The sequence below is a fragment of the Anabrus simplex genome, chromosome 1 (genome assembly GCF_040414725.1).
Source record: "Anabrus simplex isolate iqAnaSimp1 chromosome 1, ASM4041472v1, whole genome shotgun sequence".
Taxonomy (NCBI): Eukaryota; Metazoa; Arthropoda; class Insecta; order Orthoptera; family Tettigoniidae; genus Anabrus; species Anabrus simplex.
The window spans coordinates 106,877,791-106,899,156 of NC_090265.1; the positions used below are offsets into that span (position 1 = coordinate 106,877,791).

At 38.5% G+C, this 21,366-nt stretch overlaps 1 protein-coding gene across 1 annotated transcript in view; it reads right to left on the reverse strand.

Moving 5' to 3' along the window:
- PNPase (polyribonucleotide nucleotidyltransferase 1) overlaps positions 1-21,366 on the reverse strand; it is a 108,631-nt gene that overhangs the window by 35,371 nt on the left and 51,894 nt on the right. Inside the window, exons 3-5 of the mRNA XM_067156551.2 lie at positions 19,944-20,117; positions 12,567-12,760; positions 8,451-8,614 (exon numbers count right to left, since the gene is read on the reverse strand). Coding sequence (XP_067012652.2) covers positions 8,451-8,614; positions 12,567-12,760; positions 19,944-20,117 — 532 coding nt within the window. The remainder of the gene's footprint in view (positions 1-8,450; positions 8,615-12,566; positions 12,761-19,943; positions 20,118-21,366) is intronic.

Here is a 21,366-nt window from a genome sequence, read left to right on the forward strand (position 1 = left end):
TGTACTTTCGCTGCTTTTCGCCTCAGATATGGAGGAGCAATATTTGCTAAAACTGGCAGCCAATGAGAGGAGTGGACCTCACTGTACCAGTAACAACTCTCATGGTTTCATTGAGCTGTACGTCAATCTTGCTCGAATGTATGCTGTTTTCCCACACAGGAGCACAGTAGTCACCAGCTGAGTATGCTAGAGAAAGTAAAGCAGTGCGAAGAGTGTTTGCATCTGCACCCCAGTTGCTGCCCACTAGTTTATACAGCAGATTTAATCTTGTACTTAGCTTCTTTGACAGATTCAAACAATGCTGCTTGAACGACAAGGATCAATCCAGTGTGACACCCAAATATTTTGGGGAAAAGTTGTGGAAGACTTCTGTTCCATTAAAAACCACATGTAGTTTCTGATTAGCTTCCATGTTATGCAAGTGGAATGCTGTTACTTCTGTTTTACTAGGATGTGGCTGGAGTCTCTATTTGTGAAAATAGTCACACATGGTAGCTAGGTCCTCTGCAAGTACATCCTCACAGTGTGTCAAATCCGTCATCATCATCATCATCAATTTTCCACTCCAGTTGCCCAGGTATGGTTTATGAGCACTCTCCACTTCTGTCTGTCCATGTACCAATCTTCCCTCAAGACGACATCCCAGCTGACTCCTCTTGTTCCTTGCCAAATCCGTACTCTGAGTAATTAATGCTAGATCGTCTGCAAACTGTATTTTCTTTGAAGTTGTTCTTGGCAGGTCATGGAAGTAAAGATTGAATAGAATGGGAGTTAATACTGACGCTTGAGGTAAACCATTATTTAGAGATCTCCACCTGCTTCTCTCACCATTCAGAAATACAGCAAGTTGATGGTTGGATAACATGTTGTTTAGTAAGCATGCTAGCTTCTGACAAGGGATGACTTGAACAAATTTGAGCAACAGTCCCTCTCTCCACACCGCATCATAGGCTGACGTAAGGTCGACAAAAGCTGCAGCAGTCTTCAGTCTTTTCTGGAATCCTGTTTCAATCTGTGTTGTCAGTGTTAACACCTGATCACAACAACTACGATTCTTTCTGAAACCCCCTTGTTCAACTGGGATGACTCTTTCTATTGCTTCCTTAATACGGGGTAGTATCATTCTTTCGAACATCTTGTAGATTACGCTAAGGAGTGAAACTGGTCAATAATGTGAACCATCAGTTCCTTCCTTTCCTAGCCAATGTTTTGTACCAGGGCCTATAGCCTTCAGAAACTCAGGATGGATTTTATCCAGACCAGCAGCTTTATTTATCTTTATCTTGGATAGAGCCTTGTCCAGTTCCTCAGTACTGAAGTCACAGGAATACTCCGGATGAGATATCAACTGTGATCTTCTCGTTCTTAGTTGCTTCTTAACACTCCTTGCATGTACCTTATCCATCTTCACTCTAGAGATTTGTGTCAGTCTGGAGGCAATGATGTTTGGGTTCATTGGCCAACTTCTGCATTTCATGGTAGGGTCACTACCAAGTTTTCTTATGAGGTTCCAGGCTTTATGACTAGAGTGTGTAAAGTCCATCTCTGCTGTAGTTCTGTGCCACTTCTCTCTCCCAGATTTATTTAGAGCCCTTAGCAACTCATCAGCTGTTGTTTTATTAGGAAAGTTCTGATATTCGGTGTAGAGCTGATTACATTCTTCTGACCATCCTGGTATACACATCTTACGATATCCCCGGGGAATGAACTTCCTAGCATTAGCTTTTATGGCGTTGACAAATCTACTGTAATTTTCAGGAACTGGTGCTATCCACTGTACAATGTTATCATGTCCTTTTGCAAATTTATTCCACTTTGCTAGTCGAAAATTCCAACGAGGTTGTGATACTGAAAAGACACAAGAGGGATCTCAGTGCCATAGTGAATAATAACTGGTCTGTGTTGACTGTGAGGAAAGGAACTGATGACCTTTCAATGTACCATGTGTTGATTCTCAGGAGTTGACTGTGACACTATGCACAGGTCAGGAGAATAATCCTTTTGCCATCTGCCAGAATGGAATATGCCAGGATATTTAGCACTGTGGATGAGTTGTAGGGAGTTTGCTTCAATCCAGCTATTTAGGTTGGACCCACTGTCATCTTTGAATTCGTATCTCCACGCTGGGCTGTGACTTAAAATCTTTGATGTACAAAACAGGGTGATCAAAAACTTTTAATGCAGGGCTGGACCAACTGACTCCTGGTTGTTTATAGACATTCACAACAGTAATGCCTGGGATTCTCACTGCCAGGACAAAGATATCTGTTGAGTTGTCTTCATAAACAACTTAAAAATCAGTTAACTGGGATCTGATGTAAGTTGCGATCCCATAACATTCATCATTGATTGCCCCAGCAAGACTGTAACCACCTATTTTTCCTCTTCTGAAGAGATCTTAACTGTCACTGGTGTGTGTTTCCTGTAGTGCTATCAAATCCACGTTGTTCCCCAGCATAAGACGAGACAGATACTGACTCTTTGGTGGTGATATTGATTCAATATTTAAGTGAAAAATGCGGAGATTGTTACGAAGTCTGATCGACATGTGTTTTGCTTGGTCCTGAAAAGGACTGTTAGTGGACATAGTACTTGCTATCATCGGTTGCTGTGTAGCAGCGCCTTAGTGAAAGAATCAGCTGGTGTACCACCGTTGCCTGGGGAATGCCCGAATGCCTTATCTAGCACTCTTCGGAGAGGCTCCTTCTGTGTTAATATTCTCAGCTGACGAATGCCTCTATTGTAAATTTTTGAACTTATGAGCTCCACTACTGTAAACTTCCTGCGCTTATGAGCTCCCTTAGTTAAAATTGAAATAATAAATAAAGAGGTTCAACCTATTCAATACAAAAGAATAAGAAATGCAGTGATTACATTCTTATTTAATAATAAGTAGAAGTGGTACCGGTTTCGACCCTAGTCCAGGTCATCATCAGCCGATTAAAACACGAAAAACAATGGAAAGGAAAAGAAAATAAAAGATCAAGATCACTCCGGATCAGTAGAAGAGGCGATGTAAAAATGACAGGGGTAGACACTGTAAAATTCAGAAGAAGTAAAATGTAAGTCACTTAAAAGAAACGGTGCATAATTTTCTGAATGGCAGTATGGCACGCGCAGTGTTAGGCAAAGTCATACAATGTTTATGAAAAGCGGAGAACGGTTAAATGAGCTAGCTTGTATACACTGTCAGGCACGAAGTCATAACACAATCAAACACATATGAAGATCCATAATCGTGCTGAAGCTGAAGATGAGTAGATCAAATGAAGTAAGTTGCCAGCTCCCGGTGATCAGCGCGATATATTCAACAACAGGCACTGTGGTTTCAAACACCAACATAAAATGAAGAATAGCTTAATGATCCAGTGTTTGCTTCGGTTGCAGGAAAGTAAGTATATATAGATACATATAATATAATTCAATATAACTGAATAAGTAATTATGATCCTGTAGAATTTTTGGAACAGTTGACGTGGAAAAAACAATTGTGAAGAGAAAAAAATATAGTAAAAAGCGCAATATTGGAAACAAATGAAAACATATATGCACAGTTAAAAATAGGAGAGGATTTCCACCAATCAATACTTATTTATTGTATATATTAAACTACAGAACCGGTTTCGACCTCATATTCAAGGTCATCTTCAGCTGAACCATACATACATATTTATATAATGAAGCTTTGATTAAGATTGTGGTGTTGAAGGAATGCCATATGATGATGATGTACATTTAGTTACAAATGGGGCACGTCTTAGCGTGAACTGGCGTATATGTCATTCTGTACAATATTGCAACTGTATGTCTAAAATGTTGAAGGTCTTAAAACTAGTGTATAAAACACGTCTTTTCCTAAACTAACTTATATATATGTACAAGATAAAAACAATATATAAAAACACTTCATGCATATGAACATTCGTTCTTGCTTGGTGGTCAATACATCGACTAACTTCCGTATTTAAGTCTTATTCACAGTTGTACACTTCAGCTGCTATTCTTAGAGTTTGTAAAAATGCATGGATAAAAGTTTTGTCTTCCTGTGCGTATGTGAGATAAAACGCTTTCAATTTTAAAAAGGTGCCAAATGTATGGATGAAATTCAAGTAAAATATGTTCAGCTCTGCTGTGTGTGTTGCCCTTTTATTAGAACCAATTCATGTTGTCTTTTTGGCGTCCGTAAATTTGGATGACATTGGTTTCAAAGTAGTGGCTCCTTTCCCATTTGTAGCTGTGCAATGATGTTATGTTTATCTGTGGAAGATAAGATTGAGTTATAAGTGATATTGTGTGGAGGAATGTCTAAGGGTTATGTGTGTGAATTGGAATATGTACTTACTGTTGTTGGTGTAGCTGAGTTGTGTTTGACATGCGAGCTTGTAATGTACTACTTCGTGTTCTTCTTGGGCTTATACTAGCTGCTGTGAGGGGAAGGGAAGGAGGGGTAGGGAGAGTTGTTGTTGTGGGGGTAGGGATGGAGCTGGGTGTGTTGTTTGGTGTTTTTCTGTTGCTTGTTGCGTTCTGTTTATCGATTAACTTAAGGTAAGGGTTTTTTAGGGCGGGGATAACTGTATTGAAGATGATGTTAGTTTTTTCTGTGATTTCATTTATGTTGTAATTTGGATTGGTGTACTGATCTAGAGTGATGTAAAATTCTTCTGTTATGTTGAGCAGGGGGCCTTTGGGGTTTATGTTTAGGATTTGCATATCGTTATCGATGTTTGTGAAACTGTGTTTATAGTCTGCGACATGTTGTCCTATTGAGGAAAAATGATTGTGTTTCACTGCGTTTATGAGTTCGTTATATCGGGTTAGGAAGTTTCTACCGGTACATCCGATATAGCTGGTCTCGCAGTTATTACATTTGATACGGTATACCCCTGAGTGGTTGTATTTGTTGTTGCTGTTGATTGTCCTGACATTGTGTATGATGTTGGTACTATTGTGTGTAGTTCTGAATGCTATTACGATATATGCACAGTGCGCTATTTTTTTAATTGTGAAAAATTCAGGTCGTGATTGAAGTAGTAGAAGTCGGCGCAAGTCAAGAGTTAAATTTAAATGTGAAGAACCGAAATATAGGTGGCTATTTTTTTTTTTTTTTGAGGTGAAAAGGAAAAATAGGAGAGATTAATAGAGGAAGAGGAATAGTGGAATAAGAGAAGAATAAAAGAGATTGAAGTTAAATGGTGTTGAGGAAGGATAAGATAGGGAGATGAAGGAGGGGTAGTTTAGGGTGGGTTAGGAGGGTGGGTTATTGGAGGTAGAAAATGTGGGTAGGAACTTTGTAAGGCATGGAAAATAGAATTGGGGTTTTGAAATTTAGAATTTTTGAGAAGAAGAATTAGGAAGTCGAAAAGGAGTTCCCTTGTCATAAATTTTTAAGCTAAGCTCTTTTGATGAAGAGTTCTTTTGTTAAAGTGTTCTTGTTGTTGTTGGAAATATCCAGTCATAGGAAAAGAAAGAAAATAACATTTTTCATTCATTTTGCTAGCAACACTTAAATGTTGGTTTATTCCTTGTTCAGCCATTCATACTTCATGCTTCTTTTCCTTCCTGCTCTAATGAAATCTTGCTTCCTTCCTGTGTACTGAAAACATTTCCTCACCCACAAAGTTCTTTGTAGAGCAGCAAAGCAACATCACGAAAACCTGATATCAAGCAGCATGTGCTGTAAATGTATTGTCCCTATTTACAATGCTGTTCAGCACTCACCTTCCAGCCTTGTATATCTTGTAGGCTATGATCGAATACTCTGCATATTAAGAATCATTATCTCTCATTGTGTGTGGATGTACACTCATGTTCATGAAAACCAGAATACCTTGAAAGACTAGAGACAGGAAGTTCAAATTCATAGGACATGTACACTAGTATGTTCTGAAGAAATGATTAGCATTTGAACCCTCAGGTTCAAGGTCCACACTGATATCTCGGCAGACAATCACTGACAGGAAAATATGCCTGTGGCTCTCGTTGTCGCTATAAACAGAAGGTAATGGATCAGTGTGACTTGAGCAGACATGCAGAATGCCTCACAAATGTATGCGAGAACCGTACCATCAAATGAGTTTGAAAGAGGGCGCATTATTGGCATGAGAGAATGTGACGCATCCATCCGGGAAATTGCTGCTCGTGTGGGACGAAGTGTACTGGCAGTGCACTGGATGTGTACAGAATGGTTCACAGAAGACCGGAGAACACGACGAGATGGGTCTGGTCACACCACCCAGACCACCCCTGAGAAGATCGACACCTAATCCGAATGGCATTGCAGGACAGATCTGCGTCCTCCTCGGCTCTGGTGCAACAGTGGAACAGTGTAACACATCGTATACTATCAGGAGTGACAGTCCATCGCTGTTTATTACGGTCTGGGTTACTGGCGCGTCACCCAATTCTCTGCCTACCTTTGACTAATGTGCATAAACATGCTAGACTGCAATGGTCTACAGAACGGCGTCAATGGGGACAGGAATGACAGCAGATAATGTTCTTGGACGAATCCGGGTTCTGTTTGTTTGAAAATCATGGTCGCATTTGGGTTCGCCGAAGACAAGGGGAGAGGCATCACATTGACTGCATTCCCACAAGATATACAGCGCCAACTCAAGGCCTTTTGGTGTGGGGTGTTATTGGGTGCAACCACAAATCACAGTTGGTGCGTGTCCAGGGCACTGTGACCAGTTTGACCTATGTGAATGACATCCTGTGACCCGTAGCCATACCCTTTCTGCATGACACCCCAGACGCCATATTACAGCAGGACAATGAACAACCACATGTTGCTGCATGAACACGTGCCTTCTTGTTGTCACAGAATGTCAGACTGTTGCCCTGGCCTGCCCAATCATCGGACTTGTTGCCAATCAAAAATGTGTGGGATATGGTGAAACGACGGATGTGGCGCTGTGACCCAATACAAACCACCAAAGATGAACTGTGGAACCACGTGAATGCTGTGTGGATGGCTACACCCTAGGACGCCATTCGTGCCTCATACGCGTTGATGCCATCACTCATGGCCCATACCTGCCAACTTTACAAAACCAAAATTCAGGAGATTTTGATATGAAAATGAGGGGAAAATCAGGAGATACAATTGGTCAAAACTGCTTATTCTACATGTCTTGCACAATACAGGAGTACTATTGTATATATTAAAACACTTATTAACTCAAATCCCAATTGTTGCTATACGAGGCTATAAGGCTAAAAATTACACATCTCTATTCCCTCACAGGAAGTATGTGAGTGAGATGATAGGTCTCTGAAACACTTTCCAAAAATAGTATGAACACATGTTCCACACATGTGAATCAGTCATACACTCAGATGCCATTATTTATCAAATGCATAGATTAATATATTGCATCACGTCCCCGCGCGATTATGCGAAGCGCAATGCTATTTCTATCAAGTAATAAAGTAAAATTTGTCAGAATTGTCTCCATATGGCTCTTAAAATCTCAATAAAAATCACTAGCTGTTATTTTTTAAATTTGTAACTAAATTACTAAAAAAGACCCCAAACTAGTCTCTAGAATCGATTAGACTGATATGAACAAACACCATCATAGCACGCGAAAACAAGAGATTGACAATCGAAATGCACGTCGCAATGTACAGGTTTTATAAACACTGCACATTTGCATGCATTTCTCGTATTAATACATGACGATATTTCATTTGAAAGTGACCAATGAGTGAAGGATTACTGGCCACTGGCGTACAAAGTTGAAATGGTGGGATTTGAAACCAAATGTTTGATGTTCACAAAAAAATAAGCTAAAATTGGGAAAGTTGGCAGGTATGAACAAGTTATCAGTGCCCATGGAGGACGCAGTGCCTACTAGGCAACAGGACACATGCTGAACCTAGGTGTTTCTGCAGAACATACTCATGACCATGTCCTGTGAATATGAACGTCCTATCTGTAGTCTTTCAAGGAATTCTGTTTTCGATGAACATGGGTGTATATCTCCTCTGATAAAGCTGAGAAGATGAAACAAACTCAATGCTAGTAGAAGAAATAAATCAGGAAGAAACAGAACTGAAAAAAGGAGAAAGCTAACCTATCAACCAAGTAAAATGTGAAGATGTGAATTCTTGTTCTTCTGTATTTCCAAGTCTGTTTTTGTCCAGACTTCCTGTTTTCACCTCTGATCACACAAGCCTGTTAATTCGTTCTGTCTTTGCATGTTCCTGAGGCTTTTCTAGCTTCCTGTTATCTATGCTACTTCGTACGAGAGGTCTTTGATTATTTTTCCTTCTTTGTAGTTCAGTTTCTTTAATCTGTCACAGTTCTAATCTGTGAGTTGAACCCTTAATTTACAACACCTTTTCATGAAATACACATTAAAAAAGACAAATGGTAAGAGTCGGTTAATTATCATAACTGAAATAATAAACTGATAAGAGAGAATAATCATGTTTACGACACTAACCAAGATATCTGTAAGCAACTTATAGTCCTCCATGTGTTTGGTATCTTGGCCAGGATAACGGCTTATAAGACCCATAGCCACACCAGCTGCTGGACTTGAAATAGGCACACCAGCATCCATAAGAGCCAAACTTCCTCCACAAATAGATGCCATGGAAGATGAACCTATGTGAAACATTGTATATATCAGTATTAAATTATAACCAATTTACATATTACCAGTATTTCATACAGTTTTATTTAAGTGAAAATATTGTGTTTGCTTTCTATATTTTCCTCAATGTGATGTATTTCAACATTATTTTGGGCTTTGGCATACCATTCTGTAAGATTGGATATACACTTCCTTGCAAAACTGAAGGACAAAAGTAATGTTCGCATGATATGTCCCTGCCAAGTAACGATCAGCTTTCAAATGAATGTAGACGCAATAGTTTGCATACCTACCTGGGGTCTGAGAAGCTATGGCCGTAATACCTAATGGTTTAATTTATGTCAGGCATTCCTCGATTTAACTTTGATAATTAAAAAAGAATTTTTACATTTGGATAATTTATTTATAACTGAGGGATGCTGTAACAGGGTTTCCCATTTACAACTGATCAACCCCACACCAAAAAATTTTTTAGGGGCTTACAACATATTGCTCTATAGTAGTTCTGTTAGGCAATCCAATAATTTCCTTTACAGTTCATTTGAATTCTAACATCTAGACAATCAAGGATGAATAATGGGATTTTTGTCAGCAGCACTGTCTGCAGACTGTAAACAAGAATAGGAAATATGTACTGATTGATTATATGGAGTTTCTGACTGGGCTTCAGCAGAGATGATTCATCTAACCTCTGTAGATTTGTATGTAAAGGAATGAGAGTGTCTTTATTAAACAGAAAATCTTCATTAAATGTGCAGCCAAAATAATAGTTTTGCTGCTCGATATATGGATGAGATCATTTCTCCTCATCGTAGGTGTAAAGTGGATTGCAACAGTTTACCATGATTTATTACAACTGCTAAACTTTTACCAGCATTAATGTTAAGGCCTATAGATGACAGGAGTTTCTGAGTTATGCCAATAAAATGAATAGCGGAACTGATGCTACATGCAGTCACAGCCTGTTTGTCAGCAAAGCCTATTAAACTGACAGGTTCAAGGTCGTCGTTTAGGAAATGTTGTTCAGCAAACCTCAGATCAGAAACCTCTTCGTATATGAAGTTAATAGCAAGATTAAATAAAGTCGGGGACAATGGCCCAGCTTGTGGCACTGCACATCGAATAGCTATCTTTATTGTATTTTCCTTCAGTAGTGAAAGAATTACAGTAAATGCTTGAGGTCCAATGATATTCCTTGCACAGAGAGACAATTTTCAATGTGCTCATGGCCTATTCCAGGGATGGCACATCAAACATTACATATTATTTGAATGTTTTTAACATGTAATAAACAGTTTAACATGTAATAAACAGGTCAAAAATCTAGCAGCATAGCATTTTTTAACATTACAATTTAATAAAGAAGTACATATATCTAATTGAATTCTATGACCCTATTTTTTGACAAATGTTATTAGGTTAAAGCAAAAATATACCTTATTATTAAAATTTACCCTTTTTAATGTAATTTTCAGTGATGTTTGCAAAATAAAGTAATGACACATTTAGTCAAATGGATTTATATGTAATGCAATCTAATAGGTAAATGAAGTAAAATGAGGGATTTCATGATGATTTTTAAAGGGAAATAACCAATGGCATACTACACAGTAGAGAGTAATAAACAAAACCTTAATTGACATGCTAGTCGGTGAAGATTTGCCATCCCTGAACTATTACATCAAAAGCACAGGAAACATCAAGAAAGGCTAAGATGCAATCACCATTTGTTGATTTAGCATGCTTTTGACAGCCAGAAACTAATCTAGAATTTATATGGCATCATACTAATTTGGAAACAAATTCATGTAGGTTATTATTTATATCTATTTGTGATCTAAATTCATTATCTAAAACTTTTTCAATAATTCTTTTCACAATTCAGTACATAGTTATTGGACACTTGTTCAGCCTTCTTGAAATTTCTTTGGCATTAATGGACAAAAAGCATGATATTTATAATTACTGCTCGGATTTCATAAATTTTTAGCTCTTTAATTACTATATAATTATTACAGACCAGCAACTACTTCTATAACCATTTTCACTGTTGCCTGTCAAATGAAAGTAAGAATAATACGAACACAAAATTAATTAGCATCCATTTCTTCTGACTATGATATTTCTTTCCTCTGTGTCAAGCTAATGACAACAATAAAATTGCTTTCCAAGCATATATGTCAGTATGTTTATTATGAAGAATCTGAGTGTATGGGAATATGCTTACAGTGAATATGAAATGGCATATGACTTTTAGTGCCGGGAGTGTCCGAGGACAAGTTCGGCTCGCCAGGTGCAGGTCTTTTGATATGACGCCCGTAGACGGCCTGCGCGTCTTGATGAGGATGAAATGAAGATGAAAACGACATATACACCCAGTCCCTGTGCCAGCAAAATTAACCAATGATGGTTAAAATTCCCGAGCCTGCCGGGAATTAAACCCAGGACCCCTGTGACCAAAGGCCAGCACGTTATCCATTTAGCCATGGTGTCGGACAGTTTAATTTATAATGGAGAAATTAAAAATATATTTCTGTAGCCACCGCCGTCTCCACAACTGATTTGCAGTCTTATGACTGATCAGCTGCCATAAAACATTTCCAGATCATCCTGTCATTTGCAACTTCCTTCATTGAAACACAGTTCTGTGCCTGGATGTCAATTAGAATTTGTTTAAGGAAGGTATTTCTACGTCTTCCTCATGGATATTTTCCTTCCATGAAGCTTCCACCTCAATTCTCATTAAATGGGAGCGTCGCATTATGTGACTCCACCATGCAAGATAACAGTTATTGATTGTGCAAAAAATTGATCTCCGGTGATTCACAGTACCTAGAACTCTGGAGACATCTTACCTCCCAGCATCACATTTATCATCTTATGATAGCACCACATCACAAAAAGCTTTAAATAGTTTATTTCTTTTACTTAGTGTCCATGTTTCATAGGCATACTACAATGTAACTGTCCATACGAATGCATATAGCATTGTCCTTCAGAGAGAAAGACTAAGTTGACAGATACACAGTAATCTCCTCTACTGCAAAAAATCTGTTTTCTACTGAGCAATGCAGTATTTAACTTCAATGGTGCACCTTCTACTTTTGCAATCTTCAGACCGAGGTAGTGAAACACTTCTAAGCAGCATAAAGGATAAATTTTATGTTATAAAAATGGGGCAGTGTAAATTAGATGTTCTTGGTCCAGACCTACATGGCTTATACCTAAATATATCACTGATTATTCTTGAAAAGCTACTTAGGTTTCTTCAATCATGAAATTATCAGCATTTCACTCCAGTTGTTCTCTTTTTTTATACTGATGTAGGCAGGTCTTATGGCAAAGGCCAGGATTGCAAAGGAAGCAAACAGGCCTTAATTAAGGTACAGCCCCAACATTTGACTGGTGTGAAAATGGACATCACAGAAAATCATCTTCAGGCCTGCCAACAGAGGGTTTTGATCCTGTTATCTACTGAATGCAAGCTCACAGCTGAACTATCCAAATCGCAGCCAACTCACTCGGTCATTAGTTGGAATGCCACACCACTCCAAGACACTGGCAGTTAGTGCACTGGTGAGACACAACTACAAGCCCCCTTTCTCGCACAACTGCACACTAGGGGAGATATGGACCTCCACTTTCCGCTAGCATCTTAGAGAGGTGTGGCATTGCAACTGATGAGACCATTACCATACTGCGGCAAGAAGGAGGTAATTTCATAATTGAAAAAATACTAAAGAGCTTGAATTATTTAATATCATCAATTGAAAATGAATCATGGTTCCCTTCTGAGAACATAATTTATTAACATCATCATCGTCATCACCATCATCATCACCACCATTATTATTATTATAAAACTTCAAGCTTATTTCTTTCAATCTTTACACATTCCATAATATAGTACCATAGTAAAGCTGAAATAAATGGAAGCAATCTCCATTAATAAGTGTAACTAACCATTTGATTCCAATACTTCAGCAGTAAGTCTAATGGTGAAAGGAAAGTCTTTGGGAACAACAGCTTTCAGTCCTTTCTCTGCTAAAGATCCATGCCCCAACTCCCGTCTCCCAACTGGACCAACTCTGCCCACTTCTTTTGTAGCATACGGAGGAAATTCATAGTGTAGAAAAAAGTTTTTGTCTTTCAAGCCACTGTAAAAAAGAAAGAAAACTCCACCACACTATACTAATTAAATACAGCCAATTTGAGATGTCAGCAAACTCATCAGACCAAAGTTCAGTAGGCTACACATAATATAAATGATAACAGCTTATTGTAAGCAAATATATACAGAGTGATTAGTTTGATGTGTCAGAAAAGTACATTTTTTTTATATAAAGAAAATATTTATAATTATTATCTGTTAACGGTAAAAAGGCCTACATTAAGAAGGAGTGTCACCAGTTTTGTAATAATGTAATAATGATGTTATTAACTTTACGTCACACCAACTACTTTTAGGTTTTCGGAGATGCCAAAGTGCCGGAATTTAGTCCTGCAGCTCTTTTATGTCAAGATGTATCTTACATGCTGAAAAAAGCGAAGCCACAACGTCAAAACCTGACCAAAGGTGAACTTAAAGGAGCTAAAGAATTTCGCAAAGACGATAGTACAATTGTAATTCCGGCCGACAAGGGTAATGTTCAGTCATCATGAATACAGCTGATAATGAAACAAAAATGAACAACCTACTAGAAGAGGAAACGTATAAGAAAGTAAGGAATCCTACTAAAAAAATTAATACACAGGTCACCCGACTAGTGAAGAACTCAACACTTCCAGAACACTTGCAGAAGACCTTACTAAATTTAGACCCGGTACCTCCAGTCATTCATGGCCTCTCAAAAAATACAAGAATGACGTGCCACTAGGACCAATTGTGAGTGCCAATGGTTCTGCGACCCATGAGTTAGCCTGCTATATTTCATCTCTGTTAAAGCCAGAAACAGGGAAGACAGATCATCACGTTAAAGATTCAAAACACTTCTTGCAGAAGTTACATTACCTATGGGTGGACGAAGGTGACATCCTGGTAAGCTCTGATGTTGCATCACTTTTTACTAATATACCAGTAGAAGAAATGCTTGCTTACATCAGACAATACCTGTCTGAGGACTTGACCAATCTAGCAGCAGTTTGTTTAAAATCTACCTATTTCTACTACAAAGGTGATTATTATGAACAGACAGAAGGAGCAGCAATGGGTTCACCTCTGTCATCAGTGGCTGCTAATATTTTTATGGAATGCTTTTAGTTTGCTGCATTAACTACAGCGCCATTGAAACCTATGTCCTTCTATCGTTATGTGGATGACACATTTTTGGCCTGGCCACATGGAAGGGAAACATTAAATGAATTTTTGGAGCACCTAAATTCCATTGACAGTAAGATCAAGTTCACAATGGAAATGGAAAATGAAGGTAAATAACCTTTTCTTGATGTGTTAGTATACAAGAAGAATGATGGTACACTAGACCATGCAATGTACAAGAAACCTACACATTCTGAAAGATACCTTCATAAGTCCTCACATCACCACCCCTATCAAAAGCAGCTCTCCTTCGAACATTATTTACTAGGGTGAATAACGTTGCAGATGCTGATAACCACTCAAATGCATTAAGAGAACTGACAACATCGATGGAGAAAAACGGCTATACGTCAGGAGACATAGCATGAGCTGTGAAGATAAAGGAGCCTAACAGGGATATTACCAACCAGGACTACAGTAAAAAGAATAAAGTATTCCTTCCTTACGTGACAGGTATAACTGACAGAATAGAGCGCATTCTTAAGAAGTACAATATAATTCCAGTTTTCACCACAGACTGGAAACTCAACTCCCTGTTTCGACCATTCAAAGAAAAACCCCATCTTGAAACACCGGGCATGTATGAAGTTCCATGTGGTTGTGGTTGCTCATACACTGGCATGACAAAAAGGCTTGTCAGCACTGGGGTGAAAGAACACATCAGGTTGGTAAAGAATGTCACCCTTTCATCCTCCACGAAGAATGCCGTAAGCCAGTCTGTCATAGGAGAACATTTCTACAGTACAGACTATGAAATCCTCTTTGACCAGGTGAAGGTCATCGCGCCTGTAAAAGACTTCTATGCTCGACTGGTAAGGGAAGCCAAAGAGATATAGCTGCACCCAAATAACATCAACAGGGAAGACAGCTTCAAGTTATCGAATACATTGGAGACCTGTACTGCAGAAATACATGCATAACACCACCATCGAACAGCGGGACGCACTCACGAAACTGTCGACAGAGGGCACTGAATTACAGCACGACGATCCTTGAGTCCAATTAGTGGAGTAGGCTGTGGAAAGTACGGTCATGATTTCCACGTTCCTTCGAATTTCTATGCTCACTGTCGGAGGCAGAATTTAACATGCCCTGATGAAGGCCAATGCAATTTAGCTTAAAGCTCGGTTTCAGTAAATAAATATATATATTGTAGTGGCTTTAATCCAGTATTCATTTATTTCTTAACATTAAAAATGACTCATTGTTGAATCCTTATAAATATTGACTTCAAAATCCACTGTTTCTTCCATGCTGGTCTTGAACTTTGTTGATTCTGAATTTCCTTGGTATACTACTTTGTTTGCAGCCTTGTTATTTTACCTATAAACTTCATGCTTGACATCCCATTAGGTTCCATCTCATCTATTCTCATCAAACACTATTTCCTGCACCTCAGAAGTCAACCAGCACCAGCTTTCCTTTCTTTATCATATTTTTCCAGCTTTTTAATTTGCTTTACATCGCACTGACACAGATGGGTCTTATGGCGACAATGGGATAGGAAAGGCCTAGGAGTGGGAAGGAAGTGTTCATGGACCTAATTAAGGTACATCCCCTGCATTTTCCTGGTGTGAAAATGGGAAATCCTGGACAACCATATTCAGGGCTGCTGACAGTGGAGTTCGAACCCACTATCTCCTGGGTGCAAGCTGAGAGCTGCGCGCCCCTAACCGCAAGGCCAACTTGCCCGGTTCCAGATGTTTTATCCAGAATTTCTTCAACATATTTTATTTTATCTTGTCAAATAAATCTATATATATAAAATAAGAGTTCTGTCTGTACATTGCTCAGAATTTGAAAAGAATGGTATTTCTGTATCGATCATGTCCATAGTAACAAGAAAATGTACTTTTTACTTTTCCGTAATTTCTGTCTGTCTGTCTGTCTGTCTGTCTGTCTGTCTGTCTGTCTGTCTGTCTGTATGTACACGCATCACGAGAAAACGGCTGAAGAGAATTTAATGAAAATCGGTATGTAAAGTCGGAGGATGAGCCGCTACAATCTAGGCTATAAATCATTTTATTCACGCTGAGTGAAATGGTAGTTTAGGGGAAGGCCTTAAATTTAATTATCGAATATTTATATTATTAGTGGTCCTATCGATAAATACTATATAACTAAAGTTATATAGAAATATAATTAAAGTTATATAGAATTCAATTTCCAGTCATTTATGTCTTATACATTTTTACCGTACCGGCTCTGATAACACAGATATGAATGAATTTGTATTTTTGTTGGTAAGTCCATATCAACGCCGAGCCACGAGAAAATGGGTTAACAGAGTTTAATGAAAACCGCTATATAGAGTCGGGGATAAGAAACTACAGTCTAGGCTGTAAATAATTTTATTTTCCCCGAGATGAAATGGTAGTTTAGGGGAAGGCGCCTAAAATTTAATTTTAAATACCGGTACCTATGTTATTGGTGCTATAGAAAAGTATGGTACTACATAACAAAAGTTATCGACAATACAATTTCCGATCATTTATGTTTCATTCAGTTTTACTGTACCGACTATGATAAGAGTGGTATTTCAGAAGGCCTACAATATCCAAAGCACTTAACACTGATCAACAATTACTTTACATTGACCATTGTTAGTTGTGATGTTCTTCGTTTCTTATGGTGCCGCTCAACTCCGATAGATGGGATTACTACTGCGTACCGAGTATAACAGCCTGACTGAACATTGGCGAGAAATAGCTGGGGAGTTGGAAAATTTTCTTCTTTAGCATGCCATTCCTCTGGTTCATACATTTTCTGATACTGCAGGTACGTAACACACTGGTTCATCATATCATTCACCAGTATCCAGTAATCGGGAGATAGTGGGTTCGAGCCCCACTGTCGGCAGCCCTGAAAATGATTTTCCGTGGTTTCCCATTTTCACACCATTCAAATGCCGGGACTGTACCTTAATTAAGGCCACGGCCGCTTCCTTCCACTTTCTAGGCCTTTCCTAACCCATCGTCGCCATAAGACATATCTGCGTCGGTGCGACGTAAAGCAAAAAAAAAGCATCATAGCATTCGAGCTATTCAATCCCTACTCTGAGGCACTGATTGGAATGAGTAGTGTGCATATTGAACGGAATAATGACAGAGGAGTGTTCATGGCAGTCTGCGACCTGGTTGTTCCAGCTCTGGAACTTTGGACTGTTAGATCGGCACCGTAGTACAGTTCATTGAAAGTGAGAAAGTGTGCGGTTTTTCATTTGATCGAGTATTTTATATGATAACATTGCTCTCAATCGCTACATTCCTACTGATGTTTTTGTAATGACCTATGTTGAATTCAGTTAGGAAAACCACCAAGTTAGTCTTTCTGAGAATCCCGTAGCGAAGCACGGGTACATCAGCTAGTAATTAAATAAGACCATAATCCTTCGCTGCTTTCAGGTGTTCACTTTGAATGTTGCTTCATTCCTTGTTTTCAGTTATTTCAAAATTTGATTATAGAACAAAATGAATGAAATAAGTGTATGCTACATTCCATAACTGCCTGTTGCTATTTCTGAGTTTTTGCAGAGGTATGGGTGGAGAGAAGTCCACCATTTTTCAATAATAAAACAATGTACAGTAAAACCTCATTAATTCGTAGTAGTTGGGATGCAAAAATCGGACTTCGAATTACTGTACGTGATTTCAAATTAACCGCCAACTCTTGCGGCATCACAAGATATTCTAAGACTCGTTACTGCATGCAATTAACCTTGATTCACAGTTTAAACTTTTCAAATGCCATGGAAAGAATGACTTCCAAAGTGTATCCATCCAACAAGGTGCATTTACAGTATTCAAATGATGCACTTGGATAACTCACTTGCAAACATAACCTCACGCAATGAATTTAAAAAGAAAAATTTATTCAGAGAAGAGAAGAAATCTATGCTGGCTCCCCTGTGCAAGTGCTTTATTCATTGGATTACTGTACTGTGTGCATTTTAGATGTCTTGTACTTGCACGGAAAGTAACCCGATGCCCTTAAAACATCGTGGCTTATCAAACATTCCTATGACGAGGGGAGAAAGTATCTCACTTCCATCTGCATTACAACACAGTACAGTAACTATCCTTGTACGATTTCTTGCCATGGCACTTCTCTCATAATTCAGAAATGCCAACCCTTGCCAGGTCACAAAGTATTCTAAGACCCATTAATGCATGCAATCACCTTGATTCTCAGTTTAAACCTTTCAAATGCCATGGAAAACAATATTTCTGAAATATATCCAACAAGGTGCATTTACATTATTCATATAATGCACTTTGATAAAACACTGGCATAAATAACCCCACACAACGAAAGAAAAAAAGACACGATTCAATGATGAAGACTAACTATGCTGGCTCTCCTGTGCAAATGCTTTATCTCTTGGATTACTGTGCCGTTTGCATTTTGTACTTGAACAGAAAGTGCCCGATGCCCTTAAAACGCTGTAGCTTATCAAACTTTCCTATGACGAGGGAAAGGAGTCTCTCACTTACGTGTGCATTACAACACAGTACAGTGACCCCAACCCTTGTATGATTCCCCAGCTGGCCTTTCTCTCCTTTAAAACTCAAGTCCGTTCGGGCTCGGCATTTAAAAAAATGCAATTTCATCGGCACTGATAATATTGTTTGGTGCGTACAAATTGATTATATGAGCCATGCTTTTTCATCAACTGTCGGCATCGCCAGTGGTTGTGAATTCCGTTTCTCTGCACACTGCCTGCTACGTGATATTGTGGCGTTCCTTAAAATTCTGAAAACAAAAAAATTATAATTTCACTCAAACTTAGCAAATATAAAGCACACTGTAGACACACCGAGGTGAGAGAAAGTGCAGAAAGCTACCCCTGCACATTCCGGAATACGCGTTCTTTCACAAATTTAAATTACTCTGTAAAATACTATTTTTTTTAAATATAAAGGCAGTTTTAAATTAAAAGTCTGAATTTCAGTAATGGGACCGGCATTGTTCTTCGAATTACGATTTATCCGTATTTTGAATTAAACAATTTAAATAACATGCAAAACTGTTCCACATGAAGGGATGAAACATGCCCTACTTGAACTGTATTTCTATAACTAAATACTTCGTTTCAGTATTGAAAAAATGTGGATTTCTCTCAAAAACCTATACAATATATTTAATCACTGTCAATACGGGTTTTGAATCATGAAATTTATTTCGTGCAATATAAATTATATTTTCCAATCTGTCAGTGGAGAGACGGTGAGGAATGTCATTAATAAATGAATTAGGTTGAATGGCATTTTTAAAAGTAGGGATGACCATAATATGAATTTAAAGTTAGTATTCAAAGGGGAAAATATTTGTTTCTAGGAAGAGGTATTAGGGATTGGAGTAATTTATCCAGGGAGAGGTTGGATAAATTTCCAACCACTAAAATTAGGTAAACAATTGATAATGAATCCTCCACTTGGGTGACAGACCTAATGCAGACCAGTGGTGATTGATTCAACAAATTACAAATGCAATAGTTAACAAATTCTTTAGATTAAAGCTTTCATAGTCTATATATGCAATACTGCTGTTTTTTAAATATAAATACTACTGATGTATTAAGTATGAGCTCAGGCAGAGAATATTTGAATAAATCATTGAATTAGTGATATGGCTAGCTTTTATCAGAGTAATGTTTTTTTTTTGCTAGGGGCTTTACGTCGCACCGACACAGATAGGTCTTATGGCGATGATGGGATAGGAAAGGCCTAGGAGTTGGAAGGAAGTGGCCGTGGCCTTAATTAAGGTACAACCCCAGCATTTGCCTGGTATGAAAATGGGAAACCACGGAAAGCCATCTTCAGGGCTGCCGATAGTGGGATTCGAACCTACTATCTCCCGGATGCAAGCTCACAGCCGCGCACCTCTACGCACACGGAAAACTCGCCTGGTAGAGTAATGTTTATCTAGTGAACTTTGATATAAAATGTTGATTTAATCACACACTTTTCTTCACAGATAACAACAGCAACATTAAGCATTAATATATCAACATAAAAACAGACCTGGTGAGTATTGTAATAGGGTCCATTTTCATAGCTGAGTCTGGTGAATCTAGAGCAACTGTACAGAAAACTTGAGTCTGACCCCTTTGAAACAGTGCTGACCCATGGAGAGGTTTGTACAAATCAACTTCACAGGAGATATTTCGCAGCTGCTCCAATGTACGACCATCACACCTAGAACAAAGACGACAGACAAGTAAATATCTATGTAGAATTATAAAAATAGCTTAATCTTAAAATGATGTTCCTGCAAAGGAAAGAGTTGTATATTAAGACTGTTCATGGGGTTCAAACATGTATCTTAAAATTTGTAGACAAGTTGAACAACTTTACATTAGGGAGACCACTGCTTAACAGATAAACATAAGCAGAATATAAATATGAAAGGATACAAATGTAGAGCAGTGACTTGCTGTGTAAGAATATATTAAGAGAACACACGCAAAAGACAGAAAAGATCACACAAATCCAGAAGTTACAGCAAGTATCAATGGAGGACAGAGATAGGATCATTGAGTCCACTGTTGAAACCTAGATGCTGCTGTGGGGTAAAGGAAGATGTTGATGGAGGAGAGAGGAGAATAGAGAATAGAAGAAGGGATCATTTACTAAAAGAGTTCTTCCGTATATCCAAGCAACAAAGTATGTCCAACTTCAGAGTCCCTAAAGACAAGAGCGTGGGAAGATGGGGCTAAATGTTGAAGTACGTCAACAGAGATACATTAATCAAACTTGATTTGGTGGTACTGGGTAGAGATTGAAGTAACATATCGTATCATGATAATGTATCCTATTCCATCACAGTAAACCGTTCCAGAAATATTATGTTCCATCAGAGACTCTAGTACAAAAGTAACTGTTTCAGCGAAACCAAGGGAAGGGTAGGGAGTTTCTGATTGGCTAATGGATATTAGGAAACACACCAGATCTTATTAAACGTGCACTCCAACGCAGGTGCAAGTGAAAATTTTGTAACATTTTAGAGCTGGTATTAGCATTCCTACTCTGTTACTTGCTGGCCAGTTTCAAATATTTTTAGTTATTTGAAGTGGTGGTAATACATACAGGTGCCTTTGCTGGCGGGACCTAGTGTTTACAGTGTACTATGTCTTCTGGTATAGGCTAGAGCAATTTTGTTACTTTCATTGATCTGTCTCTGTCTTATACTTGGCTGACTATATGAAAGTGACTGAGGTATGAGCGATGCTAGTAATGCCATTCCTTATGCAGCCAGTCCCTGCTATGATTGGTGTGAAACTATTGCTCATAGGGTTGGTTGGTGCATGCATTTCAGTGGGCTTAGCAGACTGATATGTAATAGCAACTCCTGGCTCAGTGAAGAAAGCAACAGGAAACTACCTCACTCCTCATTTCCCCAGTACACCTTTTCGGTGATGCCTAGGCCATCTATGACAGCTGATGG